Source organism: Haliotis cracherodii, unplaced genomic scaffold, assembly GCF_022045235.1.
Source record: "Haliotis cracherodii isolate W230 unplaced genomic scaffold, xgHalCrac1.p SCAF_26, whole genome shotgun sequence".
In the NCBI taxonomy this organism is placed as follows: domain Eukaryota; kingdom Metazoa; phylum Mollusca; class Gastropoda; order Lepetellida; family Haliotidae; genus Haliotis; species Haliotis cracherodii.
The window spans coordinates 2,384,976-2,402,186 of NW_027266282.1; the positions used below are offsets into that span (position 1 = coordinate 2,384,976).

A 17,211-nucleotide genomic window follows, 5' to 3' on the forward strand; every position below is an offset into this window, starting at 1 on the left:
AAAAGGCCGGGTTGTCGATGGATGAGGCGGCCACCACGCATAAAGGGAGATAACTCCTGTGGTGTTAGTATAGTGGAGCTTCCAAATAAGTCAGCTCCCCGCTGTATCCGAATCAGTCGAGCTTACCACTCTCTCTGCTGGACCTTGAGCAGACAAGAGTTTATTAAGGCTATGCCATAGCATCCACCCGCTGACGATCTGCAGGCTGGATAAATGGGTCTCCGCTGTGTAGCGTAACAGCGCTACCATTGCGGGTTTTGCCCGATGATATGGATAGTGTGTGAGAGTGACGGATTTGACGTAGTGAGGGCTGTGACGTGGTAGTGCGCGTGGCGGTTGGCGGAGTTAGAATGTTAACATAGATAGATGTAAGGCAGAATAAATATCATAATATAAGAATTGGTGTTGGCATGACATTTAGCTGTTTAGGGCTAAATGTAATTATATTTAACCTCTGGATGAATACAATTATCCTCAAGTCCAAAAAAACTTCTGAAATACCACTGGACATCTTTAAAACTCCATCGAATGCAGTTTCTGCCAAAGTGGTAAACGTCTGAGACCTGCATGACTTCGGGCTTTCCTCCCACATTTAGCTGACACGCCGCGATATAACTGGAGTACTGTTAAAAGCGGTCTTAAACCCAACTCACTCACTCACTCACTCATTCATTATATGTACGTCATTTTTCGCGATATACAAGTGCAAATGTTAGTTTACCTCAGTGTGTTTCTTAGAGATATCTGGCAAACACTCACATGGCACCGTCCTGTAATTAATGGAGAATCCTCTCCTAGTAACGCTGTAATCTGTCTTGAAGTATAAGGTGAAGGTGTTCGTGAATGAATCTGTGGACGAAACATCAGCGCGACCATGAACTAAATGAATACTGAAACTTACAGCAAACAAAAAACAAACGTCATTTACAGCACTTTCATGTTTTAAATAAGCATGCTACATGTGGACTGTATCAACGATGACACGAATTTTATAAGACATCGAGGTTTGACTTTCGTATACACATGCGTCAGATTACTAAATCCTTTGAGAATCCAAATATCTTAATTTTCAAACAGCATTTGACAAAGTCAGCGGCGAAAATAAGAACTCAAACAACGAAATTTTCACTTCATTTTTACCACAAGCTGCAGCGCGTCTGTGTGTGGTAGGTAGTTATCTTAAAGTTAAGAACAATGCATAATGTAATTCTCACATGTGAGAATCCTGCCGGCGTACAGAGAGCTCCCACAGTATTTCCTGCTGGAAGTTGAGCCGAACTGGAGCGAGTCGTAACGGCAGCTGGACTGAGCCTCCAGGGAGAAGGTCTGCACAGTGAGCTGCAGAGTCTGCAGGCTGGAGTTCCCCTGTACAGTGTACGTACAGTAGGCGTTGTTAGGGTAGTAGGAGCCATCTCCAGGGGTGCTCTCTATAGTGCCCTCGTCGGCTGTGTAGGTCAGGTTACAGCTGACTAGACACAAACAGAACATTGACAGCAAATACAACGTAAGGGAATTGTGGTAAATGATATAAAATGAATATATCACATAACATCGGATATTGTTCAAAGTTTCATAGAATGGTTTTTGTGTGAGTTACTGAAGAAATGTGACAGAGAATTTCTCAACAGCAAGTAAATTACAACCGTGCTTAGAGTTACTTCAAATTGGCAAAATATACAAACCTAAAACCTAAAAATTATTTTACTTACTGAAAAAGGTTGTGGTCCTGTAATACCATGGAGTGGTTGCAGTCCGGTTAAGCCCTTGTGAAAATAAGAGGGGTATTTGTACACTCACCCTACATTTGTACATAACGTGTCTTGTGTCTAAGCATCATTAAATGCAAGTTCTATTGAATAAAAGTAAACACACAATTCCAGTGTGACTACTCATGCATTTAATTATACATTCAATGTTACTTACAAGGATTATAGCTTGTAGAGGTCCGATAAGAACTACCAGTCGTTGGTGTTGGATCTTAAACAGTAAAAAGAAATATAATCAATGCATTTTCCAACTAGAAAACTGCGTTATCTCTATTCCCCGCCATAGGTAACATTACACTTTTGATTGTTCATATAGTAGTGAAGATAAACTATAACACAGAGCCCTATTGGGCAGCTTGATGTAATCAGAAAACGTGATTAAATGTGAAATTAATAAACACAAAAGGCCCCTTCCTTGGAAAAATCCCTCAGTCTTGATAAGTATCTCATTGGTAAGCTTACTTCAGTAGCATCTGCGAAAACGGGTCCCTACTGCACTTAGTCAAATAATATGGATCAAGGGAACTAACTCTGTAAATATATTATTGACGGGACCAATTTTCGAAATCAGTCTTGAAAAGTATCTCTTAGATAAGCATGCAAACTTTCACTCACTCACTCACTCACTCACTCATTTACTCACTCACTCACTCACTCAGTAGTTTCTGCGAAAACGTGTCCCCATTTCAAGCAGTTACACGTTGAAAAGAACGGAACAAGAGCTACAAGTCTGTAAAACATGAATTTACAACTCCAATGTTCAAACTCATTTTAAATCAAGACCAGTGACATCAGTCTGTATTATTTCATTTCTCTGACTTATATAGTTTTTGATAAAGTGTGTCCCCTTTGAGAAGAGGAAGGACAGACAAAAGGGCGGAAGGACTGAAGAACGAATTCCATTCCATTATTCGCCAACAACACTTCTTGGCGGTGATAAAAACGGTAAATGTTACCTCGCAAGGTTTAAGGAAATCTGCAGATAACATAATACTTATCCCAATTTGGAACAGAAAACAATAGTGGCAAAAACAATCAGTCAATACACTGTTTCAGTAATCATTTTAAACTCTGCCATGGTATCATAGTGAGCTGGAGCTATACAACTAGCATTAGTCTCGTCTCGTGCCAGCAAAGGTTAAACCCCATTTCAATTCACCTCACATGTAACTTGGTGAAAACAAGCTTTTGTATGTTTGAAATCTGGTGTCAACCTTCGTTCATGCGCACATGACATAAAAATAATCATATTTGTCTTATTATCCGTGGCTACATATTGTAATCAAGATGTTAATGAAAACATGATTCTAGATATTCTGTATATTTCGGTTACATGGCTATCTTTCTATGGCGAGCTGCTTTACAAGGATAATTTATTTAATATACGTTGAATGTAATGTCAATTAGGTAAACTTGTGTCCCGTTTATATTCCTAATACCTTTATTGAAATTTCTACAGGTGTTTTGCACAACATGTCGTTTGGAGTGAGACGTAATTTACAACAGCGACAATACTTTAGAACTTAGCTTCATTAATGACGTCCATCGTGCAACGTAGGCAACGACATGTGAGTTTATATAACGACAAAACAGCATAAAATATACAGGTACTATATTAACATATCATAGTTACTTCAAATTGGCAGAATATTTACCCCTCAGAAAATTAGTTTACTTACTGTTAGAGGTTGTGGTCCTGTAATACCATGGAGTGGTAGAAGTCCGGTTCAGCCCTTGTGAAAATAAGAGGGGTATTTGTACACTCACCCTACATTTGTACATAACGTGTCTTGTGTCTAAGCATCATTAAATGCAAGTTCTATTGAATAAAGGTAAACACACAATTCCAGTGTGACTACTCATGCATTTAATTATACATTCAATGTTACTTACAAGGATTATAGCTTGTAGAGGTCCGATAAGAACTACCAGTCGTTGGTGTTGGATCTTAAACAGTAAAAAGAAATATAATCAATGCATTTTCCAACTAGAAAACTGCGTTATCTCTATTCCCCGCCATAGGTAACATTACACTTTTGATTGTTCATATAGTAGTGAAGATAAACTATAACACAGAGTCCTATAAAGCCTCAAAAAGGGATATGCACTTGGGCAGCTTGATGTAATCAGAAAACGTGATTAAATGTGAAATTAATAAACACAAAAGGCCCCTTCCTTGGAAAAATCCCTCAGTCTTGATAAGTATCTCATTGGTAAGCTTACTTCAGTAGCATCTGCGAAAACGGGTCCCTATTGCACTTAGTCAAATAACATGGATCAAGGGAACTAACTCTGTAAATATATTATTGACGGGACCAATTTTCGAAATCAGTCTTGAAAAGTATCTCTTAGATAAACATGCACACTTTCACTCACTCACTCACTCACTCACTCACTCATTTACTCACTCACTCACTCAGTAGTTTCTGCGAAAACGTGTCCCCATTTCAAGCAGTATGCACTAATTTGAAAAGAACGGAACAAGAGCTACAAGTCTGTAAAAACATGAATTTACAACACCAATTTTCAAACTCGTTTTAGACCATGACCAGTGACATCAGTCTGTATTATTTCATTTCTCTGACTTATATAGTTTTTGATAAAGTGTGTCCCCTTTGAGAAGAGGAAGGACGGACAAAAGGGCGGAAGGACTGAAGAACGAATTCCGTTCCTTTATTCGCCAACAACACTTCTTGGCGGTGATAAAAACGGTAAATGTTACCTCGCAAGGTTTAAGGAAATCTGCAGATAACATAATACTTATCCCAATTTGGAACAGAAAACAATAGTGGCAAAAACAATCAGTCAATACACTGTTTCAGTAATCATTTTAAACTCTGCCATGATATCATAGTGAGCTGGAGCTATACAACTAGCATTAGTCTCGTCTCGTGCCAGCAGAGGTTAAACCCCATTTCAATTCACCTCACACGTAACTTGGTGAAAACAAGCTTTTGTATGTTTGAAATCTGGTGTCAACCTTCGTTCATGCGCACATGACATAAAAATAATCATATTTGTCTTATTATCCGTGGCTACATATTGTAATCAAGATGTTAATGAAAACATGATTCTAGATATTCTGTATATTTCGGTTACATGGCTATCTTTCTATGGCGAGCTGCTTTACAAGGATAATTTATTTAATATACGTTGAATGTAATGTCAATTAGGTAAACTTGTGTCCCGTTTACATTCCTAATACCTTTATTGAAATTTCTACAGGTGTTTTGCACAACATGTCGTTTGGAGTGAGACGTAATTTACAACAGCGACAATACTTTAGAACTTAGCTTCATTAATGACGTCCATCGTGCAACGTAGGCAACGACATGTGAGTTTATATAACGACAAAACAGCATAAAATATACAGGTACTATATTAACATATCATAGTTACTTCAAATTGGCAGAATATTTACCCCTCAGAAAATTAGTTTACTTACTGTTAGAGGTTGTGGTCCTGTAATACCATGGAGTGGTAGAAGTCCGGTTCAGCCCTTGTGAAAATAAGAGGGGTATTTGTACACTCACCCTGCATTTGTACATAACGTGTCTTGTGTCTAAGCATCATTAAATGCAAGTTCTATTGAATAAAAGTAAACACACAATTCCAGTGTGACTACTCATGCATTTAATTATACATTCAATGTTACTTACAAGGATTATAGCTTGTAGAGGTCCGATAAGAACTACCAGTCGTTGGTGTTGGATCTTAAACAGTAAAAAGAAATATAATCAATGCATTTTCCAACTAGAAAACTGCGTTATCTCTATTCCCCGCCATAGGTAACATTACACTTTTGATTGTTCATATAGTAGTGAAGATAAACTATAACACAGAGTCCTATAGAGCCTCAAAAAGGGATATGCATTTGGGCAGCTTGATGTAATCAGAAAACGTGATTAAATGTGAAATTAATAAACACAAAAGGCCTCTTCCTTGGAAAAATCCCTCAGCCTTGATAAGTATCTCATTGGTAAGCTTACTTCAGTAGCATCTGCGAAAACGGGTCCCTATTGCACTTAGTCAAATAATATGGATCAAGGGAACTAACTCTGTAAATATATTATTGACGGGACCAATTTTCGAAATCAGTCTTGAAAAGTATCTCTTAGATAAACATGCACACTTTCACTCACTCACTCACTCACTCACTCACTCACTCACTCATTTACTCACTCACTCACTCAGTAGTTTCTGCGAAAACGTGTCCCCATTTCAAGCAGTATGCACTAAGTTGAAAAGAACGGAACAAGAGCTACAAGTCTGTAAAAACATGGTACTGGATAACTGGAACTTTACAACTAGAATTAGTTCCATCTGGTACAAGCAAAGGTTAAACCACATTTCACCTCACCTTACCCTAGGTTTGGTTGTATGTGTTTTATGTCGTGTGTCGTAGCATCATTTGAGAGCTGCAGCTTGCTTTGATAAACAGTTCACAATACACTTTGTTCGTGGAGACGAAATATGTTTGTGAAAGTACTCACTCACTAATACAAATAACTTAATAGTTCCAAGCCAAAGTATGAGTGTGTTCAGCCATCCTGAACGAGTTGAGCAACCATGTCACTTCTCATTATTACTGTTGTCATTATAACTGTGGATTTATCCGTGTTAGATTACCATTGATATGTAGGCCTTGGTCCAGAGACGAAACGAAGAAGGTGTTACCCTTAGCATAGATAGGGTTAGGCAACGTGCTCCGATGCACCAACACATCAACCAATACCAACATGTGCCTACCTTGCACATAGAGCGTCTTGTATATCTACCGTCATACAGTAAATGCTTGACAAGTAAATACTGCAAGCTGCATACTTGGTGTTCCTCCCGAGAACCGTACCCCGAGCCCTTGCATATACGGATATAGATTTGTCACAAAGTGTCAAGGAGAAGTCTATGTTTTGATAGATTATGAAATCTGTGTAATCTAGTTATATATTGTCTGGGTCGTGGGTGTTCTTCTTCTTTCAAAGTTTTCTTCCAGATAAATATATAGCTGTAAAGAATAGACTACTTACTTTCTCGAATCCTGAATGCTGCAATAAAACCAGGATGATGAACTGACCCGTCAGAGTGGAAGTATATCTTGAAGTCCGTATCCTGGGATGTAACTGAAAACAATCAATTAGGTTATTTATAAAGTATGTCTTTTCCTATTCGACTTATCCAATGATATTCTAACTATCTACACACAAACTACGAAAAACCACATAACGTCGAGCATGCTGTGCACACACGGGTATCAAGACTGTGTTGCGCAGGCCTTCATGAATCACCGGCTCGCCTTTCTCAGGTACATGTACACACCACTACACAGTGGTTATCATTAGCGATACGTGGTTTTCAATCAACCCTGGCCTATCCGTGTTAATACTGACACGTGATGGGAAGTGTTTATAGTTTATACATCTGTTTCTTGCATGTCATCTTCATAAGGTATACCAGGTACGTAACAATTTTCGAAAGGGAATATGACTGTGACTTAAAGGTATGTCACTGTTTATCTGAGGGAATATCACTTGGAGTGAAAGGAAGGTCACTATTTATGTGGGGGAATGTCACTGTACGTGAAAGGTAGGTCACTATTTATGTAAAGGAATATCACTTGCAGTGAAAGGAAGTAACTATTTATGCAAAGGGATATCACTTAGAATGAAAGGTAAGCTGCTATTTAAGTAAGGGAATATTACTTCGAGTGAAAGGAATGTCACTATTTCGTAAGGGAATATCACTGTAAGTGAAAGGTTGGTCACTATTTATGTAAGGGAATATCAGTATGAGTGAAAGGAAGATTACTATTTATGTGAAGGAATATATGTGAGGGAATATCAGTATGAGTGAAAGGAAAGGATAGTTGCCTGTTATGTTCCACATTATGTGATGACAATTTGTGAAAATTTGAGTTCTTTTAGGGACTGTGGACTGCTTACGTACAGGAGAATGACAGAGGCGTGGTCCTGATTCCACAGATCTTCTGGCGGGTGTAGGAGAACTGGACGTAGTCATAGTTGCAAGAGGAATGGTCTTCCAATTGGAACAGCATGAATGTTATGTCAATTAGGCTCCCTGGTGGTGGGGAGGGAATGGTGTAGAGGCAGTCAAGGTTGTCAGAGTACGACGCTCCCACTTCCGCTCCAGGGCTGCTGAAACTTCCCTCCGTACCAGATAGAGTTTGGGAACAGGCTGCAAGAGGTAGCACCTTCATATGTATCCCATACTGTTTATTAATGATGCTCTTCAAAAACGATGACAGGATGGAGTATAGATCCAAACAAACTCAAGACAGTGCATCATAGGAATTTGAGTAAACACCAATTATGAAGGACATTTGAGAGTATCGTACGAAATTATGATGTGGCGATTGTATTACGACACATTAAACGTGTTATGACATATGTATTGTCACACACACACACACACACACACACACACACACACACACACACACACACTGTTGATTTAACAGCATAAACCTTTACCAGTCCTGACATATGAACTCTTTTTTTCACATACAGCTTAGTGATATCGAGCTTAGGTTTGAAATCTGGTGTTCTCAGACTATGACTGAATAGAAACATCTTGATTGGGGGTTATTTCGATGACACGACCATCGTTTTATGGCGAGCCTTCGAACAAGAAAACATTATGTAATATATGCGGAATGTACATATCAGTTAGGTTAACTTATATCCTGTCTATATTCCGTATGCTTTCAGAGAGACACCTATAGGTGTTTCGCCCAAATATGGTCCGGAGTGACACGTAATTTAAAACAGCAACAGGACGTTGTGATCTTCATGGTTCAACTTCGGAAACCACATTTTACATAATGACAAAATAGCGTAGTATATACAAGTATTGTATGAACATATCATAGTTACTTTATTTTGCGCAGAATAAAACGTGCTTGTGAGGGAAAAGTAGAGTATCTTTTACTTACAGGATGAGTTCGAGGATGTGGTACTGTTATACGAAGGAGTGGTAGTAGTCCAGTTCAGCCCTTGTGAAATAAAGAGAGGTAAACGAAAAAACGTTTGGGCATAAAATCCTGCAAGTTCACATGAAAACAAATAGAAACCCCATTCTCATTCTGATATGACTACTCGAGTTTTAAATAATAATACAATGTTACTTACAAGGATTATAGGGGGTTGAGCCTCGATGTGCACTACCAGTCGTTGCTGTTGGATCTTGAGCAGTAGTAAGAAATAGAATTATATTACTTTCCAAATAGGGGTAAATATTACCTGGAATATGATAGCGTGAGTTATACTGGTCGTATTATAAATGAAACAACGTAGAGATCTGTTTCTCTGAAGATAATTCACTATTGTATATATATATAACAGTGTACTGTTTTAACAGTCCTGACACAGCAACTGTTCCTCACATGTATCTTGGTGATAACGAGCTTATGTCAGAAACCTCGTGATAACCTTTGTAAATACTCGCATCACATTAGAATAGTGGTGGTTGTATTTTTATGTCTGACAATACATCTTAGTCTATATCTTAGTCTTTATCTTTATATCTAGGTGGCACTGCCTTCGTTTTATAGCGAGCTTATGAACAAGAAGAAAATCATTTATTAACGTAAATATGTTTTTAACTTAAGACAATTCACTATTGTATATATCTAACAGCATATATTTTTAACAATCCTGACATATCAACTGTTTTACACATGCAACATCATTATAACGAGCTCATGTTCGAAATCTGGTGTTCTCAGACTATGACTGAATAGAAACATGATTCTTGATAGGGGGGTTATTTCGCTGACACGGCCATTGTTATATGGCGAGCCTTCGAACAAGAAAAAATTCTGTAATATATATGGAATGTACAAATCCGTTGGGTAAACTTATATCCCTCTAATACGTTTAGTGATATGCTTGCCAAATATGGTCACACGTAATTTAAAACAGTAACAGGATTTTATAAGGTGATGTCATTTGTGATCTTCATGGTTCAACTTCTGAAACAAAATGTAATTTTACATAATGACAAAACTGCGTAATATACACAAGTATTGTATGGACATATTATAGTTACTTTATTTTGCACAGAATAAAACGTGCTTGTGAAGGCAAAGTAGAGTATCTTTTACTTACAGGTATTGTTATACGAAGGAGTGGTAGTAGCCCACATCATCCCTTGTGAAATAAAAAGAGGTATTTGTACATTCAACCTACATAACGTGTTTCTTGTCACTTGAAAACAAATAGAAACACCATTATCATTCCGAGATGATTGCTCGAGTTCTAAATTATTATACAATAGGGGCGGTCGGGTAGCCTAGTGGTTAAAGCGTTCCCTTGTAACGCCGAAGACCCTGGTTCGAATCCCGACATGGGTACAATGTGTGAAGCCCATTTCTGGTGTCCCCAGCCGTGATATTGCTGGAATATTGCTAAAAGCGGCGTAAAACCATAGTCACTCACTCACTCACTATTATACAATGTTACTTACAAGGATTATAGCTGGTAGAGGCCTGATGTGCAGTCACTGGTGTTGGATCTTGGACAGTAAGAAGAAACATGTGATATTATTTTCCAGTATACCTGTAAATGTTTGATGAACAACTGAAGAAAAAGGACAGTTACTGCAATGTATGTGAAATGCACATATCAGTTCGGTAACCTTTAACTTCAGCGTACCTAAAATAAGGACTGTGATGCAGGTTGTAGACAGCTGACATTTCGGTGAAAACGAGCACGCGTATGGTGCTGACAGACCAAGAATCATATACGAAAACAAGAACATATAATCATGCCTTCGCAGGAATCAATCCATGCACACCGACACACCCGCCGTGTCCCGAAATGTAGACATGACTATCACATATAGTTCCTATAAGTATACACTCTGTACGTTATGAAAGAACAAGTATAATAGAAGGGTGATGGAGTACACTCTTCAAAAAACAGAAACGTACAGGTAGATATTAAGTAAATGTATTGTGCCTAATGAAGTTGACACGAGTTGTGTGCGGTGGAGCGTTGTCCTGTTGAAACATCTCCCTGTGGCGGTCAATGATTGGAAGAAGGTGTAGTTGAAGAATTTGACTCGTGTAGCGATTAGCTGTCAAAATTCCCTGAACCACAACCAAGTCTGATCTCGTCGTCACTGCCGATCGGACTATCGCAATAGGACGTATCCAAAGAGGGGAGTCGCAGTCTTCTGTTGCACCCCACTTCAACATCTAAAACAGCACCATTTGCCGCCTTTGGGACCGATACACACAGTTCAATTCCACTGCAGACCGTCCGATAACCGCCCGACTAAGAGTTACCAACCCTGCACAGGATCGCTACATTCGACTGTTCCACCTACGTCATCGCAATTCCACAGCTACGGAGACCCTGGTTTGAGGAGGATATCGGACCAGACTATCAGGAACCATCTTCGTGAGACTTGAATCCGACCCAAAAGACCAGTTATCATCCCTGTTTTGCAACAGATCCATCGACAGTGACGCTTGCGTTGATGCCATACCTTATAGCCTTGAAATTTGAGAAACTGGAGACGAGTGTGACTAATCACGATTTCTCCTTCACCGGCGAGATGGAAGACAACGTGTTTATCGTCGTCGAAATGACCGTTTTGCCCCACATTGTGTACGTAAATTCGACAATTTCGGTGGCGGTAGTGTCATGGTGTGGGGGAGCAATATGACAAATTATTGGCTTATGCTTGCCTTTTTATAGCAACTACCACGAGTTACGAAAGCCATAACTTGCACATGCATTTTCCTTTACTGTTTTCCTCCATGACATTTTTGAACAAGCGTGAAAACAATGCTGTTTAAGACATTGCAAATCGACAATGGCTGCTTTTTGACGCAACGTTTGGCGAATATCAGGCCACCAACATTTTCCAATATCATATATCCAATTTAAATTCCGGATTTTTTTGTGTAGTCAGGTTCAATGAACTACATACTACCTGTGCGTTTCTTTTTTGAAGAGTGTAAGTAAATTTATCACCGCTTTGAGTGGAACATTTAGTCATTCGGACCGCGTCAGCATAGTCTGGGAGAAGATTATCAAGGCATAAGTGTTTAAAATTTTGGTGAAACCCACGAACACAGTAATGGTGCTGACAAGAATCATATAATCAGTGCAGATCTATGATTCAAAACTACATTGATGGGATTCTGGCAAACCGCAGAGACTCGTCTGTACACAGCGAATTGCAGCACCTTACTGGATACGCAACCAAAAGCAAGCTTGTTATTCGTCATTCGTCTTTCGAATGTCGAAAGGCGAATTATTTCCTCTTTCTTCTTTCATTTCACAACATCAAAATACTTTCGCATGACGAATGACGAATTTAAAAACATTCGAATGACAAATAACAAATTATGTCGTCATTCGTCATTCAGCTGACACGATCACAATACAATCGAATGGTGAATGAGAAATTAAAAATACCCATTCGAATAACGAATTATTTCGTCATTCGTCATTCGAATGTGTTTTAAAGTTATAAAAACATAATTCTTCACTCGCTCCAATGTATTTTTATGTTGTGAGTTGAATGACGAATAACATGCTTATTTCTGGTTGCCAAATGACAGGATCCTGTATGTTCCACGATCCAGACTAGGAACCACTAAAAGCAGGTACCCATATGGCTTGAACCTCTCCTGCCTGCATTCATTGGTTACAAAAGGATTTGTTATTTTTGTCTTTGCCATATTCCAAACTTACACAAGTCTCCACTCACAAGGAATGGGAAAAGCGTAACAAAATTATTTTGGCTTGCGTGACAGAATCATGTGTTGTAATGCCTAGGGATTTTTAAACGGATTGAAGGAAAGGCCTATACTCACCTGTGGAAGCTTGTCGTTTATTGCGCCAGGAAGATATTCTCTGTAATATAATGAAACAGATATAACAGTTAAACAGCATTCTTTCTACTAATTTAGAGCCGAATCAGTTACAAGTCTCAGGAAGTGTTAATTATAGGTCAAGAGAATTATAACTGCAGACTAATTACAGATATTAGTTACAACTGATTATAGTGATAATTGTTTAGCATCGTACTGACAACAACCGCTCAGAAAAAACAACATGATTACGCAATTATTCAACACTTAGAAATGCCATGCCTGTCCGAAAATGAGCGTCTGCGAGCCATTGGTATGCTTGAAGCAGGATCGAGTCAACGTGATATTGCAAGACAATTTAACGTCCACAGAAACACCATTTGGTGTTTTGTGGCAACGTTGGCAACAGACGAATGCAGTCAGAGACCATCCTCGGAGTGGCAGGCCACGCGTAACCAATAATCGACAAGACAACTGGATTCGAACAACACACCTACGAAATCGATTCCAGCCAGCAACAGTGACTGCAAGAAGCATCCCTGGCCTTCGACGAATATCTTCACAAACCCTACGTCGTCGCCTCAGATGTGCAGGGATTGTCGCCAGGAGACCCGCCAGACGTCCCATTTTGACAGGAAACCACCGTCCAGCACGTCTTCAGTGGTGTAGACAGCGTCTACGCTGGACGGCCATGCAGTGGGGACAAGTTCCATTCTCTGACGAATCTCATTTCACCTCAGCCACAGCGATGGACGGATTGGAGTGTACCGACGTCGAGGTGAACGTTATGTCAATCATTGTGTCATGGAAGAAGATCGGTTCGGGGGCGGCAGCGTTATGGTATGGGGTGGGGTTACAGCAAGACAGAGGACCCGTTTGATAGTGGTAGAGGGAAATATCAATGGACAGCGCTACCGCGACGAGATCATCGGGCCTGTTGTTCTACCGTTTTTGCGTCGTCATGGTCCATTCATTTCCTTTCAACATGACAACGCACGGCCTCATATTGCTCGACTTGTGCAGGATTCTCAACAAAACAGCGTGAATGTCATCCCCTGGCCGTCTCGCTTCCCTGATCTCTCACCAATCGAGCACATGTGGGATGAGATGGATCGGCGCCTTCGACGTCAACCACGTGTTCCACAGACACTCCAGGAACTTCGAAACATGCTCTAGCAGATATGGACAGATATCCCACAGGACTTTGTGCGACGCCTGGTCCATTCCATGAGACGAAGATGTGTTGCTTGCATCGCAACCAGAGGTGGACACACGGTATTGTTTTGTAATTTGACATTTTGGCATCTTCATGTTTTTTTTTATGAAATCACGCATTTTCCGAAGTCAGTATGGCAAATTAAACAATTTGAACACTTACAGGAGTCTTTCATCTGTGGCAAACCGAAATTCTTATAGATTTGGTAAAAAAATTAACTTTGCATTAAATCTTATTTAATGTCACAGGAACTTTTGCTGTTCAGTATATCTCCAAGTGACTGGCTGATTTACTTTAGAGATCTTCGTAATCCCTTACAGGGAACTGATAATAATGAGTTTGATCGTGTTGTGGGAGAGTTTCTGCTCTGTCATACATGTGATAATTGTAATGATTTACCCTTTTAGGATGAAGTCATGTCAGATGAGATCACTGAAAGAGAGGTCTCGGACGCTATCAATAATCTGAGTATGGGCAAGTCCGCAGGTGAAGATGGGATACCCCCTGAATTCTTTAAACTATCATCGGATCTCTTTGCACCCTAGTTGAAGTTATTGTTCAATAAGATTTCACATGGGTGTGTTTCCAGAATCTTGGAATATAAGTATGATTATTTCATTATATAAATCTGGGTCAGTTTGGGAACCAAGTAATTATAGAGGCATTTCACTCCTAAAAGTTATAGGAATAATCTTCACGTAAATCATAGAAAAACGACTGCGAATATGGATGGAAGTAAATGATTTACTGACCAAGACTCGAGCAGGGTTCCGACCAAACTACTCTACTTTTGATAAATTGTTTGTTTTACAAGCTCTTTGTTCTAAATATTTGTGCAAAACCAGAGGTCGCTTTTATTGTGTATTTATTGATTTTAAAAATGCTTTTGACTGTTTATAGGAAACAAATGATGTATTTACTTATTACTAAGGATGTCATGGAAAAATGTCTGTACTTTTAAAAAACATATATATGCATCAGTCGGCGCATGTATAAAGGTCAATAATGAGCGTACGGACTGCTTTCCAACATCCTCCGGTGTACGACAAGGTTGTGTTTTAAGTCCGTTGTTGTTTATATTTTTCATAAATGAACATGCTATAGAGTTGCAAAATAGTTGCCGACATGGGATATTTGTATGACAAGAAATATTTGACATTATGCTCCTTCTCTTTGCTGATGATGTTGTATTTTTTTCCTATTCTGTAAATGGCTTCCAAATACAGTTAAATGTGTTCCAGAGTTACTGTTGAAAATGAAGTCTTTAAGTAAATCTGAATAAAACCAATGCTTTAGTTTTTAGAAAAGGTGGTATTGTTGCAAAACATGGAAAATAGTCACTTACTATAAATATTTAGGTCTTATGTTCTCCTCTAGATTGTCATGGTCTATGGCATGTAAGCAATTAGCTGTTCATGCGTCGAAAGCCATTATGCCTCTTCATAATCTATTCAGGAAAATAGTTGTGTGTCTTTTTTCACAGCATGTACCATTTTTGAAGGCAAAATTATGCCTATACTCTTGTATGGTTCTGAAATATGGGGTGCTAAGTATTACGCTGTAATTGAAAAAGTTCACACTTCATATTTCAAATGTTTTCTCGGTTTGGGTAAGTTTGCCTCAAACAAGGCAACCTTGGTGAAACAGGTCGTAGTAATATGTTTGTGGCCAGCCAATTAAGGGTAATTAAGTATTGGATTAAATTACTTAGAATGATGCCTGATGCTCTGGACTGTCTATGTAACTTAGCTATGGTGTTGTCAATCTGTCTATGTACCTTCATGGTGTAGCAAGTATGTCCTTGTCAATACAAGACGTAGTCAGTAAGCATATGATACGTCATGTTGTTGTCAATCTGTCTATCTAACGTCATGCTGTAGCCGTGGTGCAGTCAATATCTCTGCGTAATGTCATGCTGCAGTCAATCAGTCCACGTCATGTCATGTTATACTCAATCTATCTAGGTAACGTCATATTGTAGTCAATCTGTCTATGTGACGCCATATTGTAGTCAATCTATATATGTAACGTCATGTTGTAGGCAATCTGTCTATGTAACGCAATGCTGCAGTCAATTCGTCCACGTCACGTCATGTTATACTCAATCTATCTAGGTAACGTCATGTTGAAGTCAATCTGTCTATGTGACGCCATGTTGTAGTCAATAAGTCTATGTCACGTCAATCTATAGTCAATCCGTCTATGTAACGCCATGTTGTAGCCAGTTAGTCTCTGTAACGTCATGTTGTAGTCAATATGTCTATTTTCCATCTTGTTGCAGCAAATCTGTCTATGTGACGTCATGCTGTAGCCAGTTAGCCTATGTGACGCCATATTGTAATTAATATATCTATGTAACGCCATGCTGTAGCCAATTAGTCTATGTGACGTCATGTTGTAGCCAATTCAATCTGTATTCAATCTGTCTGTGTAACGTCATGATGTATTCAATCTGTCTGTGTAACGTCATGATGTATTCAATCTGTCTGTGTAACGTCATGATGTATTCAATCTGTCTGTGTAACGTCATGCTGTATTCAATCTGTCTGTGTAACGTCATGATGTATTCAATCTGTCTGTGTAACGTCATGCTGTATTCAATCTGTCTGTGTAACGTCATGCTGTATTCAATCTGTCTGTGTAACGTCATGCTGTATTCAATCTGTCTGTGTAACGTCATGATGTATTCAATCTGTCTGTGTAACGTCATGATGTATTCAATCTGTCTGTGTAACGTCATGCTGTATTCAATCTGTCTGTGTAACGTCATGATGTATTCAATCTGTCTGTGTAACGTCATGCTGTATTCAATCTGTCTGTGTAACGTCATGCTGTATTCAATCTGTCTGTGTAACGTCATGATGTATTCAATCTGTCTGTGTAACGTCATGCTGTATTCAATCTGTCTGTGTAACGTCATGCTGTATTCAATCTGTCTGTGTAACGTCATGATGTAGCCAGTATGTCTGTGTAACGTCATATTGTAGCTAATCTGACCGCGTGATGCTGTCGTCCAGCTGTTAGTCAGTCTGTCTGTATCACGCAATGTTGTATCTAAACTGTCTACGTAACGACATGATGCAGCCAATATGTCTATGTAACGTCATGTCAAAGTAAGTCTGTCTTTGTAACGCCATGTTCTGACCGACCGCCTCCGTGGTCTCGTGATAGAGCATCTGACCGGAAGAACGGAAGGTCGGGATCCCCGGTCGCGTCATACCAAAAGAGATACAAAATGGTACTTGTTGTTGCCCTTGCATGGCGCTCGGCATGAAGGGACAAAAACAAGGACTGGTCGGCTAGGAGTCAGTATACTGTGTCTGAGTGAGGTAATAATGTTAAACTGCGGCGTGGCAAGTGTGCTAGCACTATAAAAGCAGCTTTAG

General features: G+C 39.3%; 1 protein-coding gene across 1 annotated transcript in view; it reads right to left on the reverse strand.

Moving 5' to 3' along the window:
- The window catches only part of LOC139473083 (scavenger receptor cysteine-rich domain-containing protein DMBT1-like), a 40,272-nt gene that overhangs the window by 9,638 nt on the left and 13,423 nt on the right, over positions 1-17,211 (reverse strand). The window contains exons 3-17 of the mRNA XM_071255595.1: positions 12,613-12,652; positions 10,248-10,295; positions 9,890-9,931; positions 8,912-8,965; positions 8,716-8,775; positions 7,710-7,958; positions 6,794-6,886; positions 5,426-5,479; positions 5,212-5,265; positions 3,660-3,713; positions 3,446-3,499; positions 1,924-1,977; positions 1,710-1,763; positions 1,215-1,469; positions 760-849 (exon numbers count right to left, since the gene is read on the reverse strand). Of these exons, the coding sequence (XP_071111696.1) occupies positions 760-849; positions 1,215-1,469; positions 1,710-1,763; positions 1,924-1,977; positions 3,446-3,499; positions 3,660-3,713; positions 5,212-5,265; positions 5,426-5,479; positions 6,794-6,886; positions 7,710-7,958; positions 8,716-8,775; positions 8,912-8,965; positions 9,890-9,931; positions 10,248-10,295; positions 12,613-12,652 (1,255 nt within the window). The remainder of the gene's footprint in view (positions 1-759; positions 850-1,214; positions 1,470-1,709; positions 1,764-1,923; positions 1,978-3,445; positions 3,500-3,659; positions 3,714-5,211; positions 5,266-5,425; positions 5,480-6,793; positions 6,887-7,709; positions 7,959-8,715; positions 8,776-8,911; positions 8,966-9,889; positions 9,932-10,247; positions 10,296-12,612; positions 12,653-17,211) is intronic.